Below are 26,321 nucleotides of genomic sequence, written 5' to 3' on the forward strand. Positions count from 1 at the left end.
AATTGGATTGCAGACTCGGATCAGGGGGAGGTGGGAGTGAGTGACAAATGCTCCCCTCCCTCATCAGTTACCAACAAGGTGCCCTTGGAGTTTTTTCAGCTCCCCGAGTGTGGATGCCTATAAGTGCTGGATAAGCACAGCCGCCGTCTGCTCGGTCGACCTTCCCCCGGTGGATGTAGAATTCAATAAAAAGGGATGTTTATCTGCCGTGAAACCTGTTGTTTTCCTACTCCGAGCCTGAATCCTCCAACCATAACAGCTTCTTTCTTGAAATACCAACACACCATTTTTACTTACTGAGTCACATTATTAAAGCAGAGGTGCTTTAGTGTACCCCGACAGAGCTCAGTGACACATCATAAAATCTCTTGACACCTAATATTCTCCACCACTGGTTTCCTAGTATGAAGTACATGATCTAATTAGACGCTGCAGACTAGATTTGCATAATAATGGGCTAAAAAAAAAGATTTCTTGAACAATATAATCTTTTATTACCGAGTTACACAATGAAATGGAGCATTTTTGCCTCTTTTAGCTCGTTGTTTGGGTTTTTCGGCCCACAGATTCCTCTCTCATAAGCGTCTCTTCCTGTACTAAAGCTCTGGTAACCTTACTTTACGCTTCAAGGCCAAATGAAAGTAAATATTGGACTTATAATTCAGGTGAATGCTGATGTTGCTCTGTGTCTGTCAGATAGTATGTAAATAGTTTGTTGTTTGCTTCAACAGCCCGAGAGGCCAAAAAGTAAATGATTGCATTTTTAACCTTGCTTTTAACCTGCATTCATTGACTCTTTTGCTCACTTGGGGCAGTGTAACAAGCTGTACACATAACATTGGTATTTTTAAAAAGTTGATGCGACCAACATGTTAGCCAACTCTACTTTCAGCTCCTCGAAAAACACAACTCCTGAGGGAAGTATCTGTGTTTTTTTGTAGGAAAATGTTCCACATAGCCCTCTGTTTCCATTCAAGATTCTTGGAACTTGGGTATTATCCAGCGAACGAGCCCACTTTTCTACCAGTTTTGGGCAGAACTATAGTAATACAGGATTTTATCCGCACAACAGGTCAAAGAAAACCTGCTTTTTTCATGTTCTGAACCGATTTAGTGTGCAAGAAGGACCATCTTTGAAAGAGTACAGCATTTTTCCATATGGAGCAAATACAAGGACAATGGACATTTGTGCTGAGCAGGTAGCGCAGATGGGATTTTCCTGCCTGCCTAAGAACGATGTCGATGAAAGCAGTGAGACTGAATCAAAACAGGAAGGTTTCAGACCAGAAAACCAAAACAACAAGCTGAAAGACACTAAAATGACCCAAAGATTACACACAGTCACTGCATCTGTGATTAATATAAAATATTTACTAGAGCAGCGTTAATAGTTAACCCATGATGTTTTTATTAACATTTCTGCAAATTGTTACAAGAATTTGTAAATTATTTGTTTTTTGAAATTCATTAATATATTTTTGTGTGGCCCGCTTTATATCTTGTTTTTTAACTATACGTTTACTTCTCAAACTTCACATAAACTGCCGCCTATCAAACCCAAATTAATCATAATTATCAAACATCACACAGTCTCTTGCTGTGTCCCATTGTTTTCCAGCCATGGCCGCAACAGCTGAAGGTCAAAGTTTTCCCTGCTTCATGGACCGTTTTCCAGTCAGAGCTCGTAGTCTGACCTCACTTTGTCATTACAATCTGCCGTAAAATGATCTGACACGTAAATGGCAAAAAAAAGACATATCATAGCATCGGGTAAATCTTCATCTGCAGACCTACTGTCATCAAAACCCTCCGTAATTAGAGAAAAACAAACAGTACCACACATGCTATCACATGAAATAAACAGATTTGACAGGGTGTATGCCGGTCGTGCATTTAAAGGTTGAGGTTGAACTTGGGGGTTTAAAGATGTGAGTTCAACATCAGAGACGAGCATTCAAGTCCCATTATATTACCAAGAGTCAGTGTTGGTTTTCTTTTACCAGGACAAAGTCTTAGTTCCCAGTAAAATGCTCAGCGGGTCATTTTGTAAAGCTGACTAACAGCCTTCCAGGCTTTAGTTTTTAGTCCTCAAACATCCATGCTGAATGACACTTAACCTGAGTTCCTTTCAAACCCATCACTCCTCAACATTAATCAGGTTTAACTAAACTAGCAGTGCAGCCTTCCTGCATGGGAACACGACCCAGAGAAAGATCTCCTTTCTCACAGCTTCTTGGTAATGTGTCTGAGCTCGCTGCTGCCTGCTGGCCTCCCCGTCTGTCTTCTCCTGCCAAGAGTTGAATCTGTGAGGCCACTTGTAGGGGGGAGGACTGTTTTCCCAAACCCATACCTCCATTGTTACGTTACATTTGATCTCTAAAAGCCTGTTTGGAGACCGAGGCTCCATGGTTACTCTCCCAGATACGCTGGCAATTAGGACAGGCTTTTCACTCCAAAGATCACGAGAGGGGAAGAAACTGTCGGCTGTGCAAAAACGAAAATTGAGAGGCGGTCCTCGAAGGCATCGGCCCAGAGTTATGGTCAAATATTGTAGTCTTATATCACTTAGAATATAAAAGCCGGTGTGTTTTCAAGCAAGTTAAATCACGCTTAGAGTTCACTCCCCCGCTCTGTGTCTGCAAGCTCTGGAAAGTAAATAAGTTGAATTATAGAAGCTTTACTCGAGGCCTTGCAAGGACTTGATTACAACTGAATGCATCATTTTACTGTAAGCCTCGAGGTGCTGTAATGTTAGTTGGAGGCTGTGAAAAGTGCTGCGGTATCTCACACACACTCTTTATCTGTCTCTCGAGGTTTCACTTTGAAAGTGAAATTGGAGGAAAGTGTTACACAGCTGCAGATTTAATCCTCCGTCGTTCTTACGGCTGTGGTGGATACTTCCTAAACTTCCATCTCTACATATATTAAAAATCTGAAATACTCGTAAGGCTGTTATCAGCTTCCTGGAAGTGTCCTCACACACAATGATACAGTGTCTCTCTCACTGACAGTATTCACTCTCCTTTTTAACAGACATTTAACCGACTGCCAGCTCCTGTTAGTATTTATGTCAGTTGGCAAAATAACTGTGAAAGACTTAAATTGTTTTCTTGGCAGTGCTTGAAGGAGTGACACCGTAGATGAATCACTGATTCCTTTAATTTCCTCGTTAATCTTCTTTAAAACACTTTAACCTTAATGCTGATATGTTCTCTGCTCTCTAAAGATCCCATACCGCCGCTCTGAGTCCAAAGCATATATGTGTTTTATCGGCTTTTACACATTTTATTGACATTAATCTACTTTCTAGTTTTACAGAATGACTGCTTCACTAGTGCAGCGCAATATATCAATATTATGTCTTTATGGTGAGAGGAGACTGTATATTGTCTTAAATCATGATATGTCATAAAAAAGTGATGTCATTTTATGAACTTAACAGACTGACTTTACCCACTTACCCACACAGATGATTATTCATTGTGTTAACATTTATATTGTAGGAATAGTTTTTCCTACAATATTGTCACAATATCGATATTGAGGTATTTGGTATTGTGATATTTTGTGTTTTTGAGGAGATTTTAAAATATCGAGCTTCACTGTATTTCCTGTATCGTGATGACTCTATCATGAGTGGACACCTGATGCAGTTTCCTCCGGCTCGACAAACATTTTTTAGCCTACTTTAGCCCGTTGTTTTGGTTTTAAGGTCGACAAACTTCACTCTTTGGTTCAGTCTCGTCGCATCGATTATAAATATTCTCCAGCGGCAGCAGGCAGCTGTTTTCCATGACCAAAAAGACAAAATGGACGAGTAGCTGCTGAACACAGAAGAGCATGCAGCAGCTATAGCACCATATATTTTACTTAGGAGATGTGCTTCCTCTCATTGACAGTTTCAGAGACACATCAAGAAGTCAGAGGGACAGAAGACCCCCAAAGTGGAACTGCAGATCTCCATCTACGGCGTGAAGATACTTGATCCCAAGACGAAAGTGAGCCCAAAAATATTTGAGTTTTATCGTTTCGGCAGGTGCATCGACACCCTGAAGTACCCAGTGCACGTCTCACCTGAAGTTACGCTGACAACAAACACCGTGTAGAGAAAAAGAAGTGATTTGGTGTCAACATTCATAAAGCTGGTAAATAATGAATGCCTTGTGTTTGTGTTTTTTTTCCAGGAGGTGCAGCACAACTGTCAGCTGCACCGGATATCCTTCTGTGCCGATGACAAGACGGATAAAAGGATATTCACTTTTATCTGCAAAGACTCCGAATCCAACAAACACCTCTGCTATGTGTTTGACAGTGAAAAGTGTGTAAGTGTCTCCTGCTTCCTTTTTTTGTTTGCAGTGAAATAAATATGAAAAACGCTCTCGGCAGAATGCAGAATCATTTTATATGTTGCATATTTTAAACTGTGTTTCGACCATGAAATGATCGTTTCAGCTGTTATTAAGCTGCAGTGACATTCAGGTGAACATCGTCATCAAGTCTTTGCTCCCCTGCTGCAGGCGGAGGAGATCACTCTCACCATCGGTCAGGCCTTCGATCTGGCCTACAAGAAGTTTCTGGAGTCCGGAGGCAAAGACGTGGAGACCAGGAAACAGATCGGGACCCTGCAGAAAAGAGTAGGACGCGCGTCCAGCCGACTCAGCGTGTCGACTTTAAGCACCACGCTGACACATTGATATTTTTGTTAATTAATGCAGGGCTTGTTTTTTATTGATTGTTTTAAATGATCCAGCGTGGACAATTAAACTGTTGATGAAAAATGTCAGTAATGAATATTAATGATAGAGCGCTCTGTTGTTACTGAGCCAATCTGAAATTGAATTACTGTGCACCCTGCTGAAACTGTGGCGCTTCCCCAGTGGTTTTTGTTTAAATGGTGATTTATTAAAACATTATTATTAACTCGATTAAATGACGGACAGGCTGAGGCGACTAAACAACACTGTGGCATTTATTTTAAGGACTGTTTGGTGTTTTAGCTTCGTGGAAAAAGCTTAAAAACTTTCCACAGAAACTTTGCATATAATGAAAATGTATCCAGACATTAAATGGTTTAAGGTGAAATTACGCACAAGGTCCCTGTGAGTCCTCGCAATCCTTGAGAGGAAAATTAAGACCTTAAAAGTTTTTTAATGTAGCCATAAATAGTCGAGGGTCATTGAGAGGCCTTGAATTTACAAGTTTTGTGCAAGAAGAGAAATCAAACATTTTTACTGAACGTAATAAAGAGGCTACATTTGTGTGTTGCTCGAAGTTGCATCATCGTTTGACGCCTCACCTGCCCCGAAAAGTGTGTGACCACGTGCGCACATAGATGATTAAAGTTTAATGATGCAGGTTACGGCAAGATGTTATGTGTAACTTGAAACCTGCTGCTTTTCAAGAAAAAAATTCTCAGTTTTGAGACATTAATTAACCTTCATCCGTCTCTTAAAAGATATTATGTTGGCTCATTGAATTTGAGGGAACTGGTCCTGGAAAGTCCTTTAAGAAGTTGTGTGAACCCCGTCCGGGTTTAAAATCAGAGTTCATTTTTCACCTTGAAAGTAGTTGATTAACAAAATAATCCCAATTACTCGAGCAACGTACTGCAGTATACCACAGTCTATACTGACATCACAATGTTGTCATATTGTGCAGTGATGACCACGTGTCTCAAAATGTGGTTATTTAGATTTTTCCAGGAAAAAAAGAAGGATTAAGTTTTCCTTTATGGATTAAAAGAAATCTCCTTCTCCTTTAAAAAGAAACACAATCACCGAACTGAGAGCAGACGTGTTTTTAATGAGGCTTTTTTTGGGTTTTTTTTGGTTTTTCACAGAACACTGAAGATGTTGCAGTATCATGAAAATTGTGACCACTTAAACCTCATTCATGTGCGAGAATTTCTGTAAAACTCTGCAGTTAAATTGGCTGTTTTCTTCAATATCTGACACTGCAGCTCATTCAGACCTTATTTCAGTGTAGTCGTCTGAAATGACTGAACTGCTCTTGTGTTTGTGCAGATTCAAGAGCTGGAAACAGAAAACTCTGAGCTAAAGCAACAACTTCAAGATCTTGAAGAACAGCTGATGATTGCTCACGTGCCACCAGTAAGAACAAACCGCACCGACACACAAACACTCAGTTAAGAGACGGAAAGTTTAGAAGGATCATATCTTTAACCCTTAATGTCCTCTAAAGATGTCTTCTATCTCTTTAGGGTAACAGTCTATCAACTCTGCTACGTAGCAGTATCTAGCATGCTAACAGTAGCTAACATTAGCTGATCAGGTGCATTTAATTGCTTCTGAATATAGCTTTTTATTTCAAAGACCAAATGTGGTTTGTTGCATATTTCAAGTCTCTGCAAGACTGCAATAATAATTGCAATGTCTGCAGACAAATCTTAAACAGCTTAGAAATGCGATGTGACTCAAATCATTTGTAATTTCATTTATTTCTTTATTTAAACGAGGACAACGTGAAATAAATGTATTGCACCAGACGGAGCACAATGTAAATTGCGTGCTTACAATGCAAATATAACAATATAGAAAATAATGTATACATATTCAAATTCATTCAGAGAGGTGAGCTGGTCGTGGCAAATCATCTCCGTGACCATCTTTTAATTAAAGTTGAACAAATTTGAGTTTGCAACTTTTGAAGTATTTTAAGGACAGCTGGTTTTTGCTGATATTGCTTCACTGATTAAATTCACGAGCTGCACCTGAAGTTTTTCGATGACCGAACCTGTCTGGAGGCAGTCGTGAAGGTCTGAGCCGTGACTGAAGCCAAGCAATTACACACCTGATTGGTCTGATGAGAAATGTGATACATTCAGCGCCTAATTGGGCCAAACGCCAGAACCTGTGAGAGCCCGCTGCGAATGCAATTACCCGCACCTCTCCTGCTCTACAACACTCACTAATATTGTGCCTCTCTGCTCATTTTCCTGTCTGCGATCTTTCCTCAGCCGCTGCACATAAACGCAGCTAACGAAGCGTACATGCTGCAGAGGCCCTCCTCTCTCTTCTGGTGTCACAGCATCAAGTCGCTCTCCTGTCTGGAGATCTCCTCCGTCACGCTCACTCCTATGAGCTCGCCGGAGTCCAACCTGTCCGCCGGGCTACTAACTCCTCCGCCTGCCAAACCTGCTCTCCTTCCTCCTAAGCCGACCGAGGGGTGCAGCATCCCGCGGCCTCGCGTAAACACCCTCTGCTTTTTCTATTCTCTGTTCTGTTTGCTCTGTCGCCGCCCCTGAGGCTTTAATGTCTCCTGCTTGTATCTTACTTCTGCTGCTGCTACTTCTTCTCTTGCCTTTGCGTTAAAATAACTGTGTAGTTTGTCTTCCGAAGTTAATCTTTTCCACGACTTCACATACAGGCGGGGAGCCTCTCCATGAAGCCGCAGTCTACAGACGTTTTCGACATGGTTCCGTTCTCACCTGTGACGCCGCTGGTGCCCACACCTGCCAGCAACGGCTGCCCACCACCACCACCCACCACATTACCACCAGACATACGTGAGTCGCTCCTTCATCGCCGTCTGATTTACACACTTTAATCAGTTCTCCAGCTCCTGATAGATTTGAAGATGAACACTACGACGTAGGACTCACGTCTCAGTGTTCAGTTTTGCTCTAGATGTTATGATTATGTTGTTTTCGTATAGTGGTGTCAGATATTCTGATATAGTTCCAGCTCAGACTGGATCTAAAGAGAGAACGATGCCTTATTAAGGTGAATAAATTCCTTATGATGTACTTAAATGTAAAGATTATTTTTTATTATCTTTTTTATCTTTTGCTTTTGTACGGAGCAGAAGGCTGAAACTGAACCCAGGCCACTGCAGTGAACACTTCCCCATAAAGGTCTTGCTCATGAAAGTATTTATTATGCTATTAATAATGCTTATACAGTCTTATTAATATTAATAAGCAAGTTTCCGAAACAAATATGTTGAAACTTTATACAAACACCACACAGGGTAAATAAAATATCACATTGGTTTACCTGGTTATGTCGACACAAACACAAAAAAAATACCCAGTGGTTTCATGACCACAAAGTCAAAATTCATAAACATGTAACCTGTTGGTGTTGATGAGGCGTATGCGTGGTTTGCAGACACGTACGATACTAAAAAAACCTTTTTGGGCTGGGTTCTCTTCACCGCCTATTAAATCTGTTATTTCCTTTCAGTCCGTGTGATGTTTATCTGCCGTCTGTGTTCGTAGGGAAAGATCTGTTCGGTGCCGAGCCATTTGATCCGTTCACCTGCGGGGCAGCTGACTTCCCTCCAGATATTCAGTCGAAGCTGGATGAGATGCAGGTGAGCTGTCCGCTTTATCTTTTAAAAGGAACTGCAGGGAGGCTTCTAAACTGTGAAACCCGCCGCTGCTGTTTGTTTTATTATCAGTATCAGCACTTTCAAAGGCTCTTTTGTTGATATATTTATATACATGAGGCTCGGTGCGATGCGGCACCTCTGCTGAATCACTTCTTGGTCTTAATTGGCCTGTGAGGGAGCTCCAGTGCCCCGTTTATTACAATTATTAATGTCACAATAGATAAGGTTTGTCATGCAAGGAGCAGTAAAACAAGCAGATGTGAGGGATTGCCTAATTCTCTCTTCCTGTTCATGTTCTTTGTGTAAAAAGCTGAGCACAGTAGGGTTTTAATGAAGCCCTCAGCTGACTCAGGGGTGAATGAACGCACTTCTTTATTTAGATCGATCAGGAACATGAAACCGGTTTCGTTTAGAAATGAATTATTGAAACAAAAACGTCTTTATGTGACTGTTTTTGTGGTCCGGCGGAGCAACAAATGAACATTTTATTTAAAAATGGATGATTGTGTTTCATCAGAAATAACACGTAATTACCTCCCGCTGTCTGGAAGTATAGAACAAAAACTCCATCAGCACTAACTCAGGAGGGGCTCATTCATACTGCATTGCTTTCTTTAGAGGCCTCACATATCATTAGTGACAGTGTGGCTCAGTGGTTCTCAGACTGTGGGGCGGGTCTCTCTTGGGGGGACGCAGAGCCATTACAGGGAGGCCGGAGAGACGGCAGCTGCAGAATCTCATTACTGAGACCAGAACAAACAAACAAGAGTTCATTAGTGAAGCTATTAAGATCAGGTTCAGGTGATTTGTACCTGAAGGTAGATTTAGTTTGCAGTGAGGAATCCATCTTGACACGAACATGTTCAAAGTACCCCGAGCCTTCCAAATCGATGTTAGCGTGATTTATTTAGACAGAAAACCACATGTAACCTTTCAACTGACTCATTCTGCTGCACTGTGAAACATTTGAAGCAGGCTCAACTTGAAAACTTGACTTCTGCTCCTGCCTGATAAAAGATATAAGTTAAACCTAAACTAAACCAACCAATGAAAGTTAACTGAACATGAAAACAAACAGTTGTTTAATCAGCCACTGTTTGATCACACCGGCACACAGTCAATTCTGCCTGCCGTTTGCATTTAAAGAGTCAGTTTCATAGCTGTGGCTGCTCGTGTTGGAGCCGCTCGGTCCCAGAGTCAGTACAAAGGCAACATGTGAGGCTGCGAGGGAGCGACTGGAAACCACATCATGGTTCGCTTTGTTTATATTAGAAGGAGAAACTTAATATGTGTCTCTTTAGAAGCGTAATTTAATGAATGAAGTGAAAACTCAGTCAAACCTTCATTTAACTCAACATATCAACTCACAAAACATCATAAAATAAATAAAATAAGATGCAAAAGGAACATTTTTTAATTGAAATAAATGAAATTTATTTATGCAGAAAAAAGCAACGCAGTGTAACTTCCTGGAGAAAGATAGTTGATTATTGGATCTCATCCCCAGATCATCAAATACTGACGCTGTAGGTTGGCAGCTTGGTTTCAGACGCCAACCTGAAGTGTTACACTTGGTTGCCTTAAGTTATTAACAGAGATGTGGACTCGAGTCGAGTCGAGTTGAGTTGAGTCTCTGTTTAGATGACTTACAACTTGACTTGACAGAAAATCTAAAAGTCTTTTCTCGTTATAAAGACAGAAAACTGCAGAAAAAGTCTGTAGTACCTTAGGGGCGAGGGAATGATTTTACCTGGGACTTGAGTTGTCTTGACTTGGACCTACTTGCCGAATGACTTGAGTCACGTCTGGTTATTAATAAAAGATGACTTAATTCCACTAAATACCTTAACTTTACTTTTACAGTGTGCTTAATACCCAAGCAAAGAAGAAAAGAGAGTAACTGCCTCTTAAAGAGGTTATAAGAAAAAGTTTGAGAACCACTGATGTAGTTTGAGTTGGAACACAATCAGTCAAATCATCACAAATACAGTTTATTCCATAACCCCCACAATCAGTCTTTCTCTGTTGGTCTGTGTAAGGCATTAAATTGCAGGCTTTTGAGTTATAGTATGATTAGAAAATAACGAGTCCTGGAGCTGAAAATCAGCTCAAACTTTTGATCCTGTCAAAATCCTGCAAAGTAACTGCTGAGGTTTAGCAGGGATTTGCCAGTAGGAGGCGATGTTGGACCGACTTGCTTGTTTTTTAACTTTTCCTTCAGGTTCTTCCTCTTCTTTATTATTAACAACCTGATTTCACCTCTTGTCTTTTCCACCTGTAGCGGCAGAGATGGTTGGTACTGTTTGCTCTGTGTCTGTGCCGTGACAGTGGTTGTGTCTTTGGTTTGCATGTTTGGAGCATGTTGCATGTTTTCACTAATTCTGTGTGGTGCAAATTTACCTGCTCCTCCAAAAATGTCCGTCTATTTCTCAGTAGTGTGTTTAGTCCGCCTTGTTTTTGAGTAGCAGTGTGTTTTCTCAGCTGTGGTGGGTTGTAGTTGATGAGTTGCTCTTTTCGATTACTGTGAGGAAACACTTTTCAAACTCTAAGATGTTGATTTTCATGTGATAAATACGGAAGCCCCTTTTTTCTAGTGATCCATTTTCTAAGTCTGATCGAAGTCTGATGTTTCTCTTCTGTGTTTATGACTTGTGAACTGGTGGGAAAAAAAGTTTTGCCATGAGTTCTTTTTTTTTTTCTATCAGTGAAAAAAAATAATTCTGGAGATTTATTTTTTATCAGTGAAACCGAGTGAAAAAAAAGTTTTTTCAGGAGAATTATTATTGTGTATTTATTTATTTTTCCCATATGTGAAAGTTTTTTTTTTTTCCTCAATTTTTTTTGATGTGTAAAACCGACTAGTAGTAGTTCGGCAGGAGGGAGGAAAAAAACTTAAGCCTAATTTTTCAAAGTGCTGTTTTTTTGTAATACTCATTTTGACCACAAGAGGCTGAAGGGCCCCACTGCCCCATGTTCTATTTTTTAATTTTTGTGTGAATTATTTTCTTTTTTTTTTTCAGGAAAAAACTGGGTGAATTTTTTTTTATGTGTGAAACCAAGTGAAAAAAAAATTTCAGGAGAAAAACTAAATTTAATGTGTGAGCGAAAAATTAAAAGTTTGGGCGGGAATTTTTTTTTGTGTAACAATAATATTCCACCTGTTATTGTTTTTTTTATTTGCTCAGGAAAAGATTTGTTTCCCACTCACTTTCACACATGGGAAACACATTTTCTACTGAGCAAAAAAAAAAGAAGAAAAAAAATGTGGTTTCACACAGGAAAAAAAATTCTCCCAGTTTTTTCCTGAAAAAAAGTTTTCACACATGAAATGTCCTGCAAAAACATTTTTCACTCAGTTTCAGATTAATTTTTTTTTTCTCCTAAAATTTTTTTTCACTGTTTCACTGAAAAAACTCCAGACTAAAAAATGTTTTAAAAAATAAGGAATTCATGGCGAAACCTTTTTTCCCCACCAGTTCTCAAGTCATAATAATTTCTAATTTTCAGTTATTTTTTTATTTTTGACCAAAAGAGGCTGAAGGGCAGCACTACCCCATTTTCTAAATAGGACTTAAAGCATTCATGTTTTTTTTCTCAATGAAAAAAACATTCTCCTGAAGTTTTTTTCACTTGGTTTCACACAAAGAAAAATTTCACCCAGTTTTTCCTGAAAATAAAAGTTTTCACACATAAAAAGAAAAAGAAAAAAAAAAAAAACTGGGGTTGTGGTTCATACATTAAAGACAAAAAATTCTCCTGCAAAAACATTTTTCACTGTTTCACAGACGATTTTTTTTTCCTCCTGAAAATTTTTTTTCACTCTGTTTCACTGATAAAAAAAACAACTCCAGATTTAAAAAGTAAATAAATAAGGAACTTATGGCAAAACCTTATTCCCCACCAGTTCTGAAGCCATAAATCTTTTTTGCAGGAGAATTTTTTTTCTTTGATGTGTGCAAACTTTTTTTTTTCAGGAAAAAACTGGGAGAATTTATTTTTTCTCGAGGATTTTTTTTTTGATGTGTGAAACCGAGTAGAAAAGGCAGGAGAAATAAAAAAAATTAAAGCCTAATTTTTCAAAGTGCTGTTTTTTTGTAATACTCATTTTGACCACAAGAGGCTGAAAGGCATCACTACCCCATGTTCTAATTTTTTTTTTCATGTGTGAAAACTTTTTCTTTTCAGGAAAAACTGGGAGATTTTATTTTTTCTCAACATTTTTTTTTTTATGTGTGAAACAGACTAGAAAATAAAAGTTCGGCAGGAGAAAAAAAAAATTAAGCCTAATTTTTCAAAGTGCTGTTTTTTTTGTAATACTCGTTTTGAGTAAAAAAAAAAAAAAAGAGTGAAAAAAATTGAAACAATTTCCAGAATTCAAGAATTTTTTCTTTGATGTGTGAAACCAAGTATTAAAAAAAGTTTGGCAGGAGGAAAAAGAAGAAAAAAAAAATGTTTTCAAAGTGCTGTTTTTGTAATACTCATTTTGACCACAAAAGGCAGAAGGGTCAGGAGAAAATAAATTTTCATCTGAAAATTGAAAAATGTTTTTGCAGGAGATTTTTTTTTTTTTTCATGTGTGAAAACTTTTTTTTAGGGAAAAAACTGGGAGAATTTTGTAATTTTTGTAATACTAATTTTGACCACAAGAGGCTGAAGGGCACCATTAACCCATGTTCTATTTTTTTATGTGTGAAAACTTTTTTTGTTCTTCAGGAAAAAACTGGGTGAATTTTTTGTGAATTTTTGGGAAAAAAAAATTTCAGGAGAGGAAAAAAAATATGAGAAAAACAAAATTTTAATGCATGAAACTGAACGAAAACACATTCCTCACCGGAAGAGAGACATGACAGTAATGTTACATAACCTGCCAAAACACAATAGATGTATGTTGTGTTTAGTGTGCAAGAACACATGACAAACACTTGACAAAAATGAGCCCTACAAAAAAAATTCTCCTGCCAAAACTTTTTTCATCCAGTTTCACATTAGCAAAAAAAATAAAAAGATCTCCTGAAATTCAACATGAATGCTTTTAGTTCTATTTAGAACATGGGGTAGTGCTGCCCTTCAGCCTCTTTGGTAAAGAAACAGTGGAACAGAGTGGAAAAAAATGTTCAGGAGAAAAAAAAAATTCATCTGTGAAACTGAATGAAAAATGTTTTTTGCAGGAGATTTTTTTTTTTTCATGTGTGAAAACTTTTTTTCAGGAAAAAACTGGGAGAATTTTTTTTTTCTCGAATTGTTTTCATGTGTGAAACAGACTAGAAAAAAAGTACGGCAAAAAATAAAGAATTACTGAAAATTAAATTTTTTTATGACTTGAGAACTGGCGGAAAAAAAAGGTTTTGCCATAAGTTCCTTATTTATTTGTATATATTTTTAATCAGTGAAACTGAGTGTTTTTGTAGGAGAATTTCTTTTCATGTGTAAAAACTTTTTTTCAGGAAAAAATTGTTTTTATGTGTGAAACTGAGTAGAAAAAAAGTTTGGCAGGAGAAAAAAATAAATAAATTTAAGCCTAATTTTTCAAAGTGCTGTTTTTTTGTAATACTCATTTTGACCACAAGAGGCTGAAGGGCTGAAAAAAAAAAAGATCTCCTGAAATTTTTTTTCAGATTATCCTGGCAAAAGCTTTTTTCTCCTACCAGTTTTTCCCCACAGGAGAGAAAACAAGTTAGATCAGACTTCAAAAAATGGATCACCAGAAAAAAAAAATTCTTCACTATACTTCACAATAAATGCTCATAAGTGTGCTATAATTGTCAGGAACCGAAGTCGCATTTGATATAAAATTTAACATCTAAATAAAAACAGCACATTTCCAGTACAATATGGCTTCATTTTCACCAGATATTTGCAGTTTGCAAAATAAAATAGCTTTTGACTTTCTATATAACTAATTTCAGCAGTGCGCTCCCATTAGGCGCATGGTTTATGATCTCACACATGATGCATGACCAAGCATGACAGAACAGCAGTGTTTTTTAAATCTCTGGTTTGGCGTTTCATTCTGTTTTACCCTCAGAGATTCAGAGACCTTTGGCTCTAATCTAAACATTATTCACAACACATGTAATCTCTCAGATGCCACATCCTTGTCACTGAACACCACTCTGTCCTCTGGCTTGTCTTCCAGGAGGGGTTCAAAATGGGACTAACCTTAGAGGGCACCGTCTTCTCTTTGGACCCGCTCGACAGCCGCTGCTGATGCCAAGAAGATGCTCTTTGTCGCGTACTTTTAACTCGTTTGTATGAAGAAGTGCCAAAATCCACTCCACGGTCGAGTCAAGATGTCACAGTTTTTCATCTTGAGGTTTATATGCATTTGCATTTAGATGGGTTTTTTCGATATTTCAAGGTAAATTCAGATCCATTATAGAGAAGAGCCTATTTTTGTAAAAGAACAAACTTATGGAAGGAGTAGTTTTGAGTACCGTTGCTTGCACAGGCAGTGAGAGATGTAAATAGTTCGAATATGTCCAATGGTACACAGAATTTTCATAATGAGAGACAGTTTGTGTGTATGCACCATTTGAATTCTGTATTGTTAACACATTCCTGTTTGTATGCCAAAACACAAGCTGGCGAAGAAAATAAATGGAGTCTGTATCATTAACACAGCTCGCCCATAACATCACGTAGCTTATTTTACTCAACATTATCTCACTCATGAATTAATCCAGTCTGATATTTTTTTTATTTTTTGGCTTACTGACCTTTATTGTTTTTGTAATGAGTTGTTGGTTTATTTTGTTTGTTTGTTTTTTTTTGCATTTCACAAGTCTGAGTCGCCATTTCAGTATTTTACTTGTCATATTTTTTGTCATGATTTTAGTCTGCTTTTCTTGCACCAGAGGGCACTTTGTTTGGACAGTCTCTGTCCATAAACAGTACTATTCTCATTATTTTACTTTTGGTTGCATTGACTTTGCTGTTACAGTTATTAAAGAAAATTTTACCGCAAAAAAAAACAAAAAACGTGCTACTAGCTGTCGTGTATTTTTTGTGTTTGTGTTTTTTCCTCAATTCAAAGATTTTATTATAGCAGTGATGGTTGATTGGTCCAACACTTTGGTCCAGACTGAAATATCTCAAAGGCCAGAGATATTGTACAGACATTCATGGTTCCCAGACAAGGAGACGTTGGTGATCCTCTGATTTTTCCTCTGGCATCTCCTTGAGAGGATGACATATTTGGTCATGTTCTTGTTCTAAAATGTCTCAAAAACTATTTTCTATTTTATTTGTCTAAATCTAAATGGGACCATTATTTACAAAATGAACATCTTGCTGGAGTGAAGCAGACTTGAAACTATCGACTGAGACCATAAATTCATTAGGAAACTGTCCACTGAGGTATTAAATCAAATGAGAAGTTTGGTCATTTTCTCATAAGCTTACATGCAACCAGTGGAGTTGTTGAGTGAGTGAGTTGCCTTGCTAGGTGTGATGAAGTGTTACTATTCTACTTCTTCAGTTACATCAATGCTAAAGTTGTGGTTTCAACATCACATTTTCACTCTTTAATCATATCTGTGTTTTTTGCCTCAGAGCTCCACTTCCTCTCTGAGATGAACTTATTCAATTATGGTACAAGTTTTTAAAGCTGCGGTAGGCGTACCTGTGCAAATTTATGCTAAACCCATCTATCGCTGTCTCTGCTGCCTGGTATCACTCCGTTAAGCCCGTCCAAGCCCCCCAGTTTTGAAGCAGAAGGAGTTAGTTGCCCTGCTGAACCTCCTGGTTCCTCTCAAAGATGCTCCTCCAGCTGCAGGGCCGTCTTACAGCACACACACACATACACCCCTACATTACCAACAGTGGACTCTCATGCTTCACCACGTGTTAGACCTTTGTTGACGTATATTTATGGTCATTTTGAAAAAACAAAAATATAATAGAAAATTGAATTTTTCCATAACATTGCAAATGTGTGGGGTTTTTTTGGGAAAAAAAGACCAACAAAAACTTGCGGAGTAATGTCTACCTATCAAAGAGGGGACTTCCACGCACTGCGGTTGAGCTGTCTGGACCAAGCCTTTCACCTAACAAGTTTGTTTACGAAAAAGGCTTTCTTTGTTTCTTTCAAAAGTTGATAATTTAACTTTGATGTTGTCAACATTCAAACATTTCTCTGTGATACAAATATTACGAAAACAGTCATGGCCATTAAAATGGAGAATAAATAGTGTTTTACCTAGAACAGTCAACAGGAACACCGTCTGTCTTAAATGAACTGTGATTGGCCAGTGTCTCGTCACGGGCAAGATTTTCTAAAACAGAACCAGAACTCTAGCTTTTTTTCCGAACACTTGATTTATAATATGCTGAAAGGTTATTATGGAAATTTTGCTAAACAACGCTAAAAATAATTCTGCATGTCTCAGCTTTAAAAGGGACCAAATAAACTTCTGAAACAAGAACAGGCAGGGAGAAGTATTTTCAATATTTATTTCCAAAAGATGAAACGCATCTGCTTCCAGTGTGGAAAGCCTCTTCCTCTTCCTCCTCCTCCTCCTCCTCCTCCTCCTCTGCTTCCTCTCTGCCTCTGGGGTGTTAGCAGGCAGTCAAGCCTCGCAATAGTTACAAATTTATAATAAATATACTCAAATATGAACCAAATGGTCACAATAGAATTACTTGAAGGCACATTCATGAAACTTTCAAAGAGACAGCTTACATTTTAAAAAAAAAACTGAATGTTAAAAACAAAAGTCTTTTAAAAACTACAAAATATGTCTAGAAATGTGTGAAAAAAGGCCAACATAAAGGACCTAACTGTACCTGAATCAATATGACAAGAGCTTGGGGGGATTAACAAGCATTTTGTTTAATTTGTTGCAAAGCAAGAAATACAAAGCAAACAGGCACTCACAGCCACCTTATTCTATAAAACGGATTATAAAAAAGATTTCAAGAGCATATAAGTCCAGGATATTGAAAAAAGGGGGAACTGACATGCATAAAAATAGAATATTCTGTGCTACCTTTTACTGAAATCGAAGGAAAAACAAAAATGTTACAAATCACCACACACCACTCACATGACACCTCATTCATCTCTCCGTCGTTGACAGAAAGATCTTTATTGGTATCCCCAAACCCTGCCCTACCGCGCAGCTGGGAGGAGTGCACAAGGATCACACTACTTACAAAACAGCACCTGTGAACAAAGATTTACATGTAGTGTCATCGTTTCTCAGTTTCGGTGACGAGGTAGCTAACACTGAGGAATCGACAGTCTTAATGTGTCTTTAATGTTGTACGTGGTCGGTACAGAGTTTCAAAAATAACTGGTTACAGACATTGGTTCATCAAAACTGTCTTGAGAAAAATACCTGCGCCAGTGAATGTATCACCTGCCGTATTTGTTTCCTCAATAGCACCACAATCTTGTTTTTTATATTCAAACATAAAAAGAACAAAAAAGGAATAGACAAATCTGTAGAAAATAGTAGTGGAAGGACAACACTTAGTGGGATTTTTCTGGGCCTATAAACAGCAGTTACCATTTTAAAGCTTTTCATATTCATAAATCTTTGGTTTTGTGAAATAAAATTAAAGATCTTTGGAACTACACCATCGTAAGCCTCGACATCAGTCGAGCTTTAAGTCAAACATACACAAGACAGAGGAATGATTCTGATTTTTACCAATTATTTCATGCAATTTTACAAACATTCATTCTGACTTACAAATCTTCGATGTCTTGAACTGGGTTGAAAGGCACAATAAATATCTTGCCACAGGGCCAGAATAGTCCTCAGTACTCGTATGTACAACGTGGCTGATCGCGTCAGCTGTCAGTTCAATAGTCTCAGGATTCTCCTCGACACATCCCTGCTGACGATTTTACAAGAAGCACACTGGCCCGATATCGACACCGAACTCTTGATCTGGGCCACCAATGTCCACAGGGGCAATGTCCACAATAGGAAGTCTTGCTGTTTTCTGTGTCCTGTACTCAAACACTGTCTTGCCCCAGTTGCCATTTGCTCTCTGTAAAAGACAGAAAAAAAAGAAGTTCAGTAACCAACTTACATTTTCTCTATAATGAAGATCATTACATCTCAGTGAAATGGTAAACAGTATTTTAATGAATTTGTTCTGCGCTTAAACGTCATCATGTATGTAAGTATGATGAAAACAAAAGTGATATTTCTAAGTTGTTCTTTTGTCGTGTGGACAGAAGCCCTGAGAAACAAGTAGAGAAATGTTTTTTTTTCTTTCTTGTGATCCATTCTCCATCCATTTTCTGTTCGAAGTCTGATCTAAATTGTTTTCTCTCCTGTATTTATGACTTGAGAACTGGTGGGGAAAACAGGTTTTGCGATAAGTTTTCCTTATTTTTTTTTTTTTTTTCCCATCAGTGAAAACAAAATAAAATTCTTGAGTTTTTTTCAGTGAATGAGTGAAAAAAAAATTTCAGGAGGAAAAAAAAAATTTCATCTGTGAAACCGATTGAAAAAATGTTTTGCAGGAGATTTTTTTTTTTTTTGATGTGTGGAAACATTTTTTTCCAGGAAAAAAATGGGTGAATTTTCTTTCTTTTTTTTCTCGAGAATTTTTTTTTTTTTTTTTTGATGGCAGGAGAAATTACAAAAAAAATGTAAGCCTAATTTTTTTGTATTACCCATTTTGACCACAAGAGGCTGAAGAGAACCACTACACTTTCACTTTGTTTCACGCATGAATTATTTTTTTCTCCTGTGAAATTTTTTTTCACTTTGTTTCACACATAAAAAAAGATTCTGGAGTTTGTTTTTTTGAGTGAAAAAAAAATTTCAGGAGAAAAAAAAAAAAGATCTGTGAAATCGATTGAAAAAACTTTCGGTCTTTTTTTATCCCAGGAAAAAACTGGGTGATTTTTTTTTCTTTTGATGCGTGAAACAGAGTGGAAAAAAAAGTTTTGGTAGGAGAAATAAAAATAAAAAATGAGCCTAATTTTTTTGTATTACCCATTTTGACCACAAGAGGCTGAAGAGAACCACTACACTAATTTTTTTCACTTTGTTTCACACATAAAAAAAAAAAAAAACACTCAGTTTCACACGTGGGAAACTCATTTTCCTGAGCAAAAAAAAAAGATTCTGGAGTTTGTTTTTTTTGAGTGAAAAAAATTTTTCAGGAGAAAAAAAAAAGTTCTGTGAAATCAATTGAAAAAAACTTTTGGTCTTTTTTTGTCCCAGGAAAAAACTGGGTGATTTTTTTTTCTTTTGATGTGTGAAACAGAGTGGAAAAAAAAAAAGTTTTGGTAGGAGAAATAAAAATAAAAAATGAGCCTAATTTTTTTTTAATACTCATTTTGACCACAAGAGGCTGAAGAGAGCCACTATCCCATGTTCCAAATATTACTAAAAGCATTCATGTTTTTTTTTCTCCATGAAAAAAAAAAATCTCCTGACATTTTTTTTTTCACTGTTTCACACATGAATTCTTTTTTCTCCTGTGAACATTTTTTTCACTTTGACAAAAGAAAAAAATTCTCCTGATTGAAAGAGATTGAACCAAAACAGTGACATGGGCCAAAAAGTAAAAACAATGAGCTAAAAGACCCTAAATGCAGCTCAGAGCTGAAGAGAACTACAATCAGGTGATAATTCCCTGTGGGTTCATCACTACGTCTGACCTCTTTCATGTGATACATTAACAACGTACAAAAAAGAAACAATAGATTTACGTCTCAGACGGTATTAAGTGACGCACTAAAGGTTCGTTTAATCAGTCATTCAAAACACCTTCGCTGACTTCCTGCGAGGAAATCCCTGCCGCCATTACATTCCATTTCTCTGGGAAACTCCTGAGATCGACTCTTCCAGGATTAAAGGAGTGAGTCATCAACGATCAACCTCAGCACTGCAGTTTTTTCATCATTTCTGCTTCGACATCAAGGAGCAGTTGATTGCAGTATTTGAGAGGGATGTTTGATGTCGCCTGAACGTTTTCTGTATTTAAATGATGTATAATGACGAACGCTTCAAAAGCAGATGTTTGTGATCCGTGCAAACAAGTGACAATATCTAAATAATTCAATGTTTCTCTGTATCTGCATTACGCTGTTTTGTGCATCATTACACATTATAGTCCTGTTAGTAGGCCACGCAACAGTGATTGTTTATGGTATTATGGTATTTAAAGGTCAGAAGAAGAGATGGAGCTGCTCATTTAAAAGCATCAGTAGTGACTGTGAAGTACCTGAAAGCTACAATAAAGCGCTGCACAGTTAACTGACTGACGATCTGACAAGGAATACTGACAAGGTCAAGTGCATTCCATTTAAAAACGCTGCACCTCCCCCGCTCACTTTCCCTCCGCTCTCCAAGTGGCCTCGGTGCCATGTATGCTGTTACATAATACTGAGGGCGAAGGGTAACTACTGATGAAACGCAGCTAAACTCATTGTTGGTTTTGTTCATTTGATGGGATTTGTCGAGAATAAGAAAAATACAACATAATTCCAGCCTGTGTGTGAACTTACTGAGCAGGAGTCCTCCACCACTGTGTATCTGAAGCGGTTGTTTCCCTCTGCTTTGAGTTCCAGGTCGTTGGAGCCCTTGAGGATCACAGCTTTCTTGTAGTTGCCATTCTTCTCGTCCTTGTAGCCCACAGAGTTCTTGCAGTGGTAGGTGATGGTCTGAGATGCCTCCTTGGAGAGCAGGCGGATGAAGGTCATCTGAACTGTGACGGCGTTTGTGGCCTGATCCTTGTTACCATAAGCGAACTGGAGACACAAAGAAAGCGATCAATAAAAAGCCTTTTTTTCAGTTTTTCACAAATTTTCCTCCAACATTTCCTCAACTACAGGAATATATTCTTGAAAAGATTCTTATGGACTCTTAAACAACTCCACTGTTCCTGCTTAGTCTCTTCTAACGCCAAAAATGTAACAGCTCACATGTGTTCCTCTGTTGATGTCGGCTCCGAACCACACAGGTTTGTTCCTGGAAGAGCTCCACCACACTTTACGAGGTATGCTGGATGGGTTGGCGGAGATGCAGGTCTCTCCGGTGTCCATGTTGCAGTGCACTTTGATGGCATCTTCTACACTGCCTTGGTTTGGATCCACCCAGAATTCCCCTGCACAAGAAAATGATAGATTGATTTATTCTACAACTGTAACAGTAAAATAAATCAGCAGGGAGGTTTATCTCACAGTTCAAAGTCACCGTGCGCTGACAACATTTCTAGATTTATCATGTTTGAGACAAGCCATAGGAAGAAGAATTTATAGATTTCCTGTAAAAAAAAAAAAAAAAAAAGGAAAAACAGGTATTTTCCGGACACACATTTCCTGCCTCTTATATCAGTGTAAAATCTTCCTACTCCTCTCACTCACCACTCTTCTTCATGGGGTAGCATCTCTTCAGGTCGTCACAGGTCCTGGCAGGATGTTTCTTGCTGCCGTCAGGGCTCTTCATGCTGTCGATCTGGCTGCTGAGGGCCTTCAGCGTGGCCTGAATGCTCGGGTCCACGGGCACGATGGTGGAGGAGTTGCTGTTGGGCATAGCCTCGTCCTCGCTGAACTCAGGAGGAGGAGGAGGGCCGGAGTCGGAGTCGTAGTCGTGAGGGCCGCCAAAGAGGTCGTCCATGGCAGCCATGGGAGGTCCTGGGGGGCCAGGGGGGCCTGAGGGTCCAGGCTCTCCTGGAGGGCCCTGTGGATTAGGAATAGTGGAGTGTTTTACTTTTATTTTGAAGAATAGTTTTTGTACAGACAATAATAAAACCTTAAGCAGTCCTGTGTTCCCTACTTAATGAACATCTGTTGAAAAGATGTTCACCAATTTAACAAGAGTCTTTTTTTTACAGCTGACTGTTTGGGTCTTTTTATCAGTTCAAGAACTTCCTCTCTGTACATATATATATTGAGACAATACCTCTGGTCCAATCTCTCCACTGAGTCCACGAGTTCCAGGAGGTCCCATCGGTCCTGGCTGTCCCATGTGTCCTTCCTTTCCAGAAGGTCCAATAGGTCCAGGAGGCCCCTGTATCACATACCAATAAAGATGGTTAGCCTCTTAAAATTAACTGTTTGGTTCCAGATCTAATGCTGTAATTAAACTACAACAAATGACGTGTTTGCTCCTCGACAAAGTCATTATAAAAAACTAAATTCAGGAAGCCATGTTTTCCTCCTGTAACAAATGGAAATGTAGTATTTACCCTCGGCCCGCTTGGTCCAACAATTCCTGAAGTTCCCTGCTCACCTGTCGTACCCTAAAAGCAAGAGGTAAATATTCATTAGTCTCTCTATATGCAGAATTTATTTATTTATTTGGCAGGGACGATACATGTAGGCATTGCTACGTCCAAATAAAACGCAACTGATGCAATTTATATAGGACTTCAAGCCGTCGCTTATTTGCAGACCTTTTTTTTTTGTTTTAAAGGAATAAAACATACAAAAAAATATTGTAGCAGAGAACATTAATTTAGAACAATGAGTGAAAAAAGTATTAAAAAAAAATATTATTCAAGAAATGTAAAGTTTTTCCCAGAATGAACACAGTGCACAGGTTTACCTGAGCCTGATGGCTGTGACCAGTTGGATGATACTCAACTAGGAGACCTTACATGTTGGTAACTCTACTATACAATAGGAGACCATTCTTAGATACAGACAGAAGATAGAAGCAGCTTCTGTACCTGATTTTTCTGTTCAATAGTTTATAGTGTATTTTGTGTTTTTCTCCAATCAGATGCATTTTTAAAAACAAAAAGCCCAGTTTTGAGAAGCACAAACGGCTGTTTTCAAGTTTGCAAGAGAGGAAATTCATGCTCCAAAATGTGGTTACTTAAAAACTCTGTTAAAAGAACCAGAAACCATCAACAGTTCAGGGAAATGATTTTAAACTTTGGATCACTGCCCAACTGCATCTGCATTATGAGCTGAGTTGGAAAAGGGAATTTGAATAACGAACTAAAGCTGGCGCAAACACACATGGTGGGTCTGGAGAAGCGATTGGATAATGAGCACTTCTTTTACTTACTGGAGGTCCAGGAAGACCCTGCAAACCAGTGAATCCTCGATGTCCCTTCTGCCCTCTCTCTCCATGATCACCAAGGTCACCCTTATCTCCCCTAGGTCCTTGGGGTCCCTGAATTAGAAAGATTTAATACATTCATGATAAATGTTTTGAAATCAGGTAAGTAAAGTAAATATTGTCAGAAACAGCTGTGTTGTCCTTTACTAAAATCTGCAATGCATTTAGGGTCTGTCAGTGTACTGTATGACCACTAAAAGGTCTCAGTTGGTGACTCACCACTAATCCTCTCTTTCCAGCTGAGCCAGGTGGGCCAACAGGTCCTCTGGAGCCCTGAAAATAGGTCAAATGGTTAGAAAGCCCTCAGGGAACAAAGACCTCTGCCAGCACAGAAAAACTCTCCAACTCCTTGTTACACCCAAACACATCATCTCTATCATTTAATATTAACTTGACTCTTGTTCCAACATGCCCTCTGGGCTTAAATCAAATCATATGTTCGCAGTGTAAAACTGTTATTTCAGTCCTGTATCCTGCTGATAGACTAACAACTAACACAGAGATGAGAAACAGAGGGGAAAAAGGTCCGCTTACAGCGTCTCCTCTCCTTCCAGGGCCACCCGGTGCACCAACAGGACCTGGAGGGCCAGGGAGTCCCTGAGGACCAACCAAACCTTCTGGGCCAGAATCTCCTCTGTCTCCCTGGAAAAAATTAACACCCGTCAGTTACATGCATCATGTAAAACTACACAAGGATCACATTTTCATTCTCTGTGTCTCTTACTCTTTGTCCAAGAACACCGTCTTTGCCTGGTGGGCCATCAGATCCTGCAGGGCCCTGAGGACCAGACAGAAAACATTAAGATGACTGTAAACATTACAGACTAATTCGAGTGATATATTATTTATTATTTATTAATATAAAACTTGTGCTTACATCAGGACCAGGATCACCACGAGGTCCATTAGCACCAGGAACACCAACTGGACCTGGGGGTCCTTTGTCTCCAGACTGACCTGCAGAACCCTGTTTTCCTGGTGGTCCCTAAAAAAAGAAACGGGCAACTCAGAATGCAGCACTTAAAGGATCATTCCACAGAACACACACTTATCAAAATGAGTATACAGTACACTATGAAAGCACTGAGATAAAACTTACTAATTAAAGAAGAAGTTAGAGGTTTAATGTGATTCATGTTCAAACTCTGAGGCGACAGATGAGATGAGGAAAAAGACTCATGTGCAGTAGAATCGGGACTTAATGATACAGACCGCTGGTCCTGGCAGGCCTGGCATCCCGCGCTCTCCTCTCTGACCAGGAAGACCCACAATGCCTCTCTGTCCTGTAGTTCCAGCTGGGCCTGGAGGACCATCAGGACCCTGAAGCCGACAAAACGAAACAGGAAGTTTAGATGAAATACTGAGGATTAATGGCACACTGGCCAACAACTGTACAACTTATTTCAAATCAATTTGTGTTCACGATGAAATAATATACCTAGGAAATAAAAAAAAGTTAGTTTAATTTAGTTTAATTGAAACACTTTCTCCATTTGTTGATTATAACTTCATATTAAATTGTTTTACTGCAATAGCTACAGTACAGAGCAATATGGTTAATCAATTTAAATAGTGGTACTGTGATGACATTGCAGTTTTGTCGTTTAAAGTAGGTGCAACAGAAACTAAATACTCATTCATGTGGTGTCTGAATAATCAAAACAATTAGTTCCTGACTTTACATGAATGCCTCCTCAAGTCAGAACAACAACTCAGAAATTCTGTGAAAATGTTGGTACATAAGTTGCATAGTTTGTAGTCATATGTGCAGAAACATGGCACAAAAAAGAGTATTTGGTTGATGGTTTGGTTGACTTTCTCTTGTTTTGCATCACAACTCGGGGAATGGGACTCCCAGGAGTGTGATGCACTTGTGTGTGTGTGTTTAGGTGTTTGTCAATCTGGCAGCTAAAATCTAACGCCTTAACAATAACATCACTTTACCGTGGGTCCGTCTTCTCCAGAGTCTCCTTTGTCTCCTGGGCTGCCGGGTGGTCCAGCTGGTCCTCTCTCTCCTTGTCTTCCAGGGGATCCATGGTCTCCACGAAGACCAGCAGGACCCTCTTTCCCAGGAGGTCCAAGGGGTCCGGGTTCTCCAAGTGGACCCTGTCAGGAGTGGAGGTGGTCGTGAGATAGATGCATGCAGATGTATAGCATTAAGGTCTCGCAATGTTTAAAATGAAAGAGTTTACACAGCATGCATGTTTGGACCTTCCAAAGGGCCACACAGGGTGAGACACCGTTCACACCTCTGCACACCTGCTGGCTGAGTGTTGTATAAAGTGTTTATGACAGTTGGACTGTTTTGTTTTTGAGAGTTGAAGATAACCAGCTCCTCTACAAGTTTTCAAATGCTGTCAGATGACAAAACTTAGGTCTGCTTCACAAAGAATTTCATTTCAAATTCTGTAGACTTGCCATTCTGGATAACCTGGCTGAGCTAATATAAAACAATGTATTAACTTGCGGTTACCCTAACTTTCATACAAACTCGGGGGAGTACTTACAGTTGGGCCGGGTGGGCCAACTCTTCCTGCAGATCCTGGGAAACCAGTGGGGCCCTGGAGAAAGAAGAATAATACACAACGTAGTCAGATTCTGGTTTACAAGTCGTATAACAGAAAGCATTATGTACCGTGTATTCAAACCCATTAGATATTAAACTGTGCATGAGATGGCTTGAGTCAGGAGTGAAATACCTTTTCTGTCTAATGTCAACGATCATATGAATTATAAAATGGTCTTACTGGTGCACCCTGTGTTCCTCTTCCGCCTTTCAGTCCAGCAACACCACTTGGCCCCTACAAGTAAAAAAACTTTGTTAGAAAAGCAGCTATTAGCAGCATAAAGCTAACATCTCTGGGACTTTGAAGACATACAGTACCATTCAGAATATCAAGTGTTAGCCAGCATAAAAATGTGTCAGCA

At 38.8% G+C, this 26,321-nt stretch overlaps 2 protein-coding genes across 3 annotated transcripts in view; one reads left to right on the forward strand and one right to left on the reverse strand.

Annotated features, from left to right (window-relative positions):
* Positions 1-15,322, forward strand: part of gulp1a (GULP PTB domain containing engulfment adaptor 1a) — a 94,645-nt gene extending 79,323 nt beyond the window's left edge. Inside the window, exons 5-12 of one of the 2 annotated variants that reach the window (XM_073473596.1) lie at positions 3,900-3,998; positions 4,185-4,322; positions 4,518-4,634; positions 6,024-6,110; positions 6,977-7,207; positions 7,387-7,525; positions 8,240-8,334; positions 14,489-14,655. In XM_073473596.1, coding sequence (XP_073329697.1) covers positions 3,900-3,998; positions 4,185-4,322; positions 4,518-4,634; positions 6,024-6,110; positions 6,977-7,207; positions 7,387-7,525; positions 8,240-8,334; positions 14,489-14,560 — 978 coding nt within the window. In that variant the 3' untranslated portion in view covers positions 14,561-14,655. Of the gene's footprint in view, positions 1-3,899; positions 3,999-4,184; positions 4,323-4,517; positions 4,635-6,023; positions 6,111-6,976; positions 7,208-7,386; positions 7,526-8,239; positions 8,335-14,488 lie in introns of both variants that reach the window. The other variant, XM_073473597.1, reaches the window with a different exon arrangement.
* Positions 15,323-17,157: 1,835 nt separating this feature from the next.
* The window catches only part of col5a2a (collagen, type V, alpha 2a), a 46,501-nt gene continuing 37,337 nt past the window's right edge, over positions 17,158-26,321 (reverse strand). Inside the window, exons 40-54 of the mRNA XM_073473374.1 lie at positions 26,141-26,194; positions 25,901-25,954; positions 25,338-25,499; positions 24,606-24,713; positions 24,271-24,378; positions 24,118-24,171; positions 23,928-24,035; positions 23,613-23,666; positions 23,340-23,447; positions 22,513-22,566; positions 22,227-22,334; positions 21,689-22,004; positions 21,248-21,429; positions 20,831-21,073; positions 17,158-18,351 (exon numbers count right to left, since the gene is read on the reverse strand). Coding sequence (XP_073329475.1) covers positions 18,205-18,351; positions 20,831-21,073; positions 21,248-21,429; positions 21,689-22,004; positions 22,227-22,334; positions 22,513-22,566; positions 23,340-23,447; positions 23,613-23,666; positions 23,928-24,035; positions 24,118-24,171; positions 24,271-24,378; positions 24,606-24,713; positions 25,338-25,499; positions 25,901-25,954; positions 26,141-26,194 — 1,860 coding nt within the window. The 3' untranslated portion in view covers positions 17,158-18,204. The remainder of the gene's footprint in view (positions 18,352-20,830; positions 21,074-21,247; positions 21,430-21,688; positions 22,005-22,226; positions 22,335-22,512; positions 22,567-23,339; positions 23,448-23,612; positions 23,667-23,927; positions 24,036-24,117; positions 24,172-24,270; positions 24,379-24,605; positions 24,714-25,337; positions 25,500-25,900; positions 25,955-26,140; positions 26,195-26,321) is intronic.

This window comes from Pagrus major, chromosome 9 (assembly GCF_040436345.1).
Source record: "Pagrus major chromosome 9, Pma_NU_1.0".
Lineage (NCBI taxonomy): Eukaryota > Metazoa > Chordata > Actinopteri > Spariformes > Sparidae > Pagrus > Pagrus major.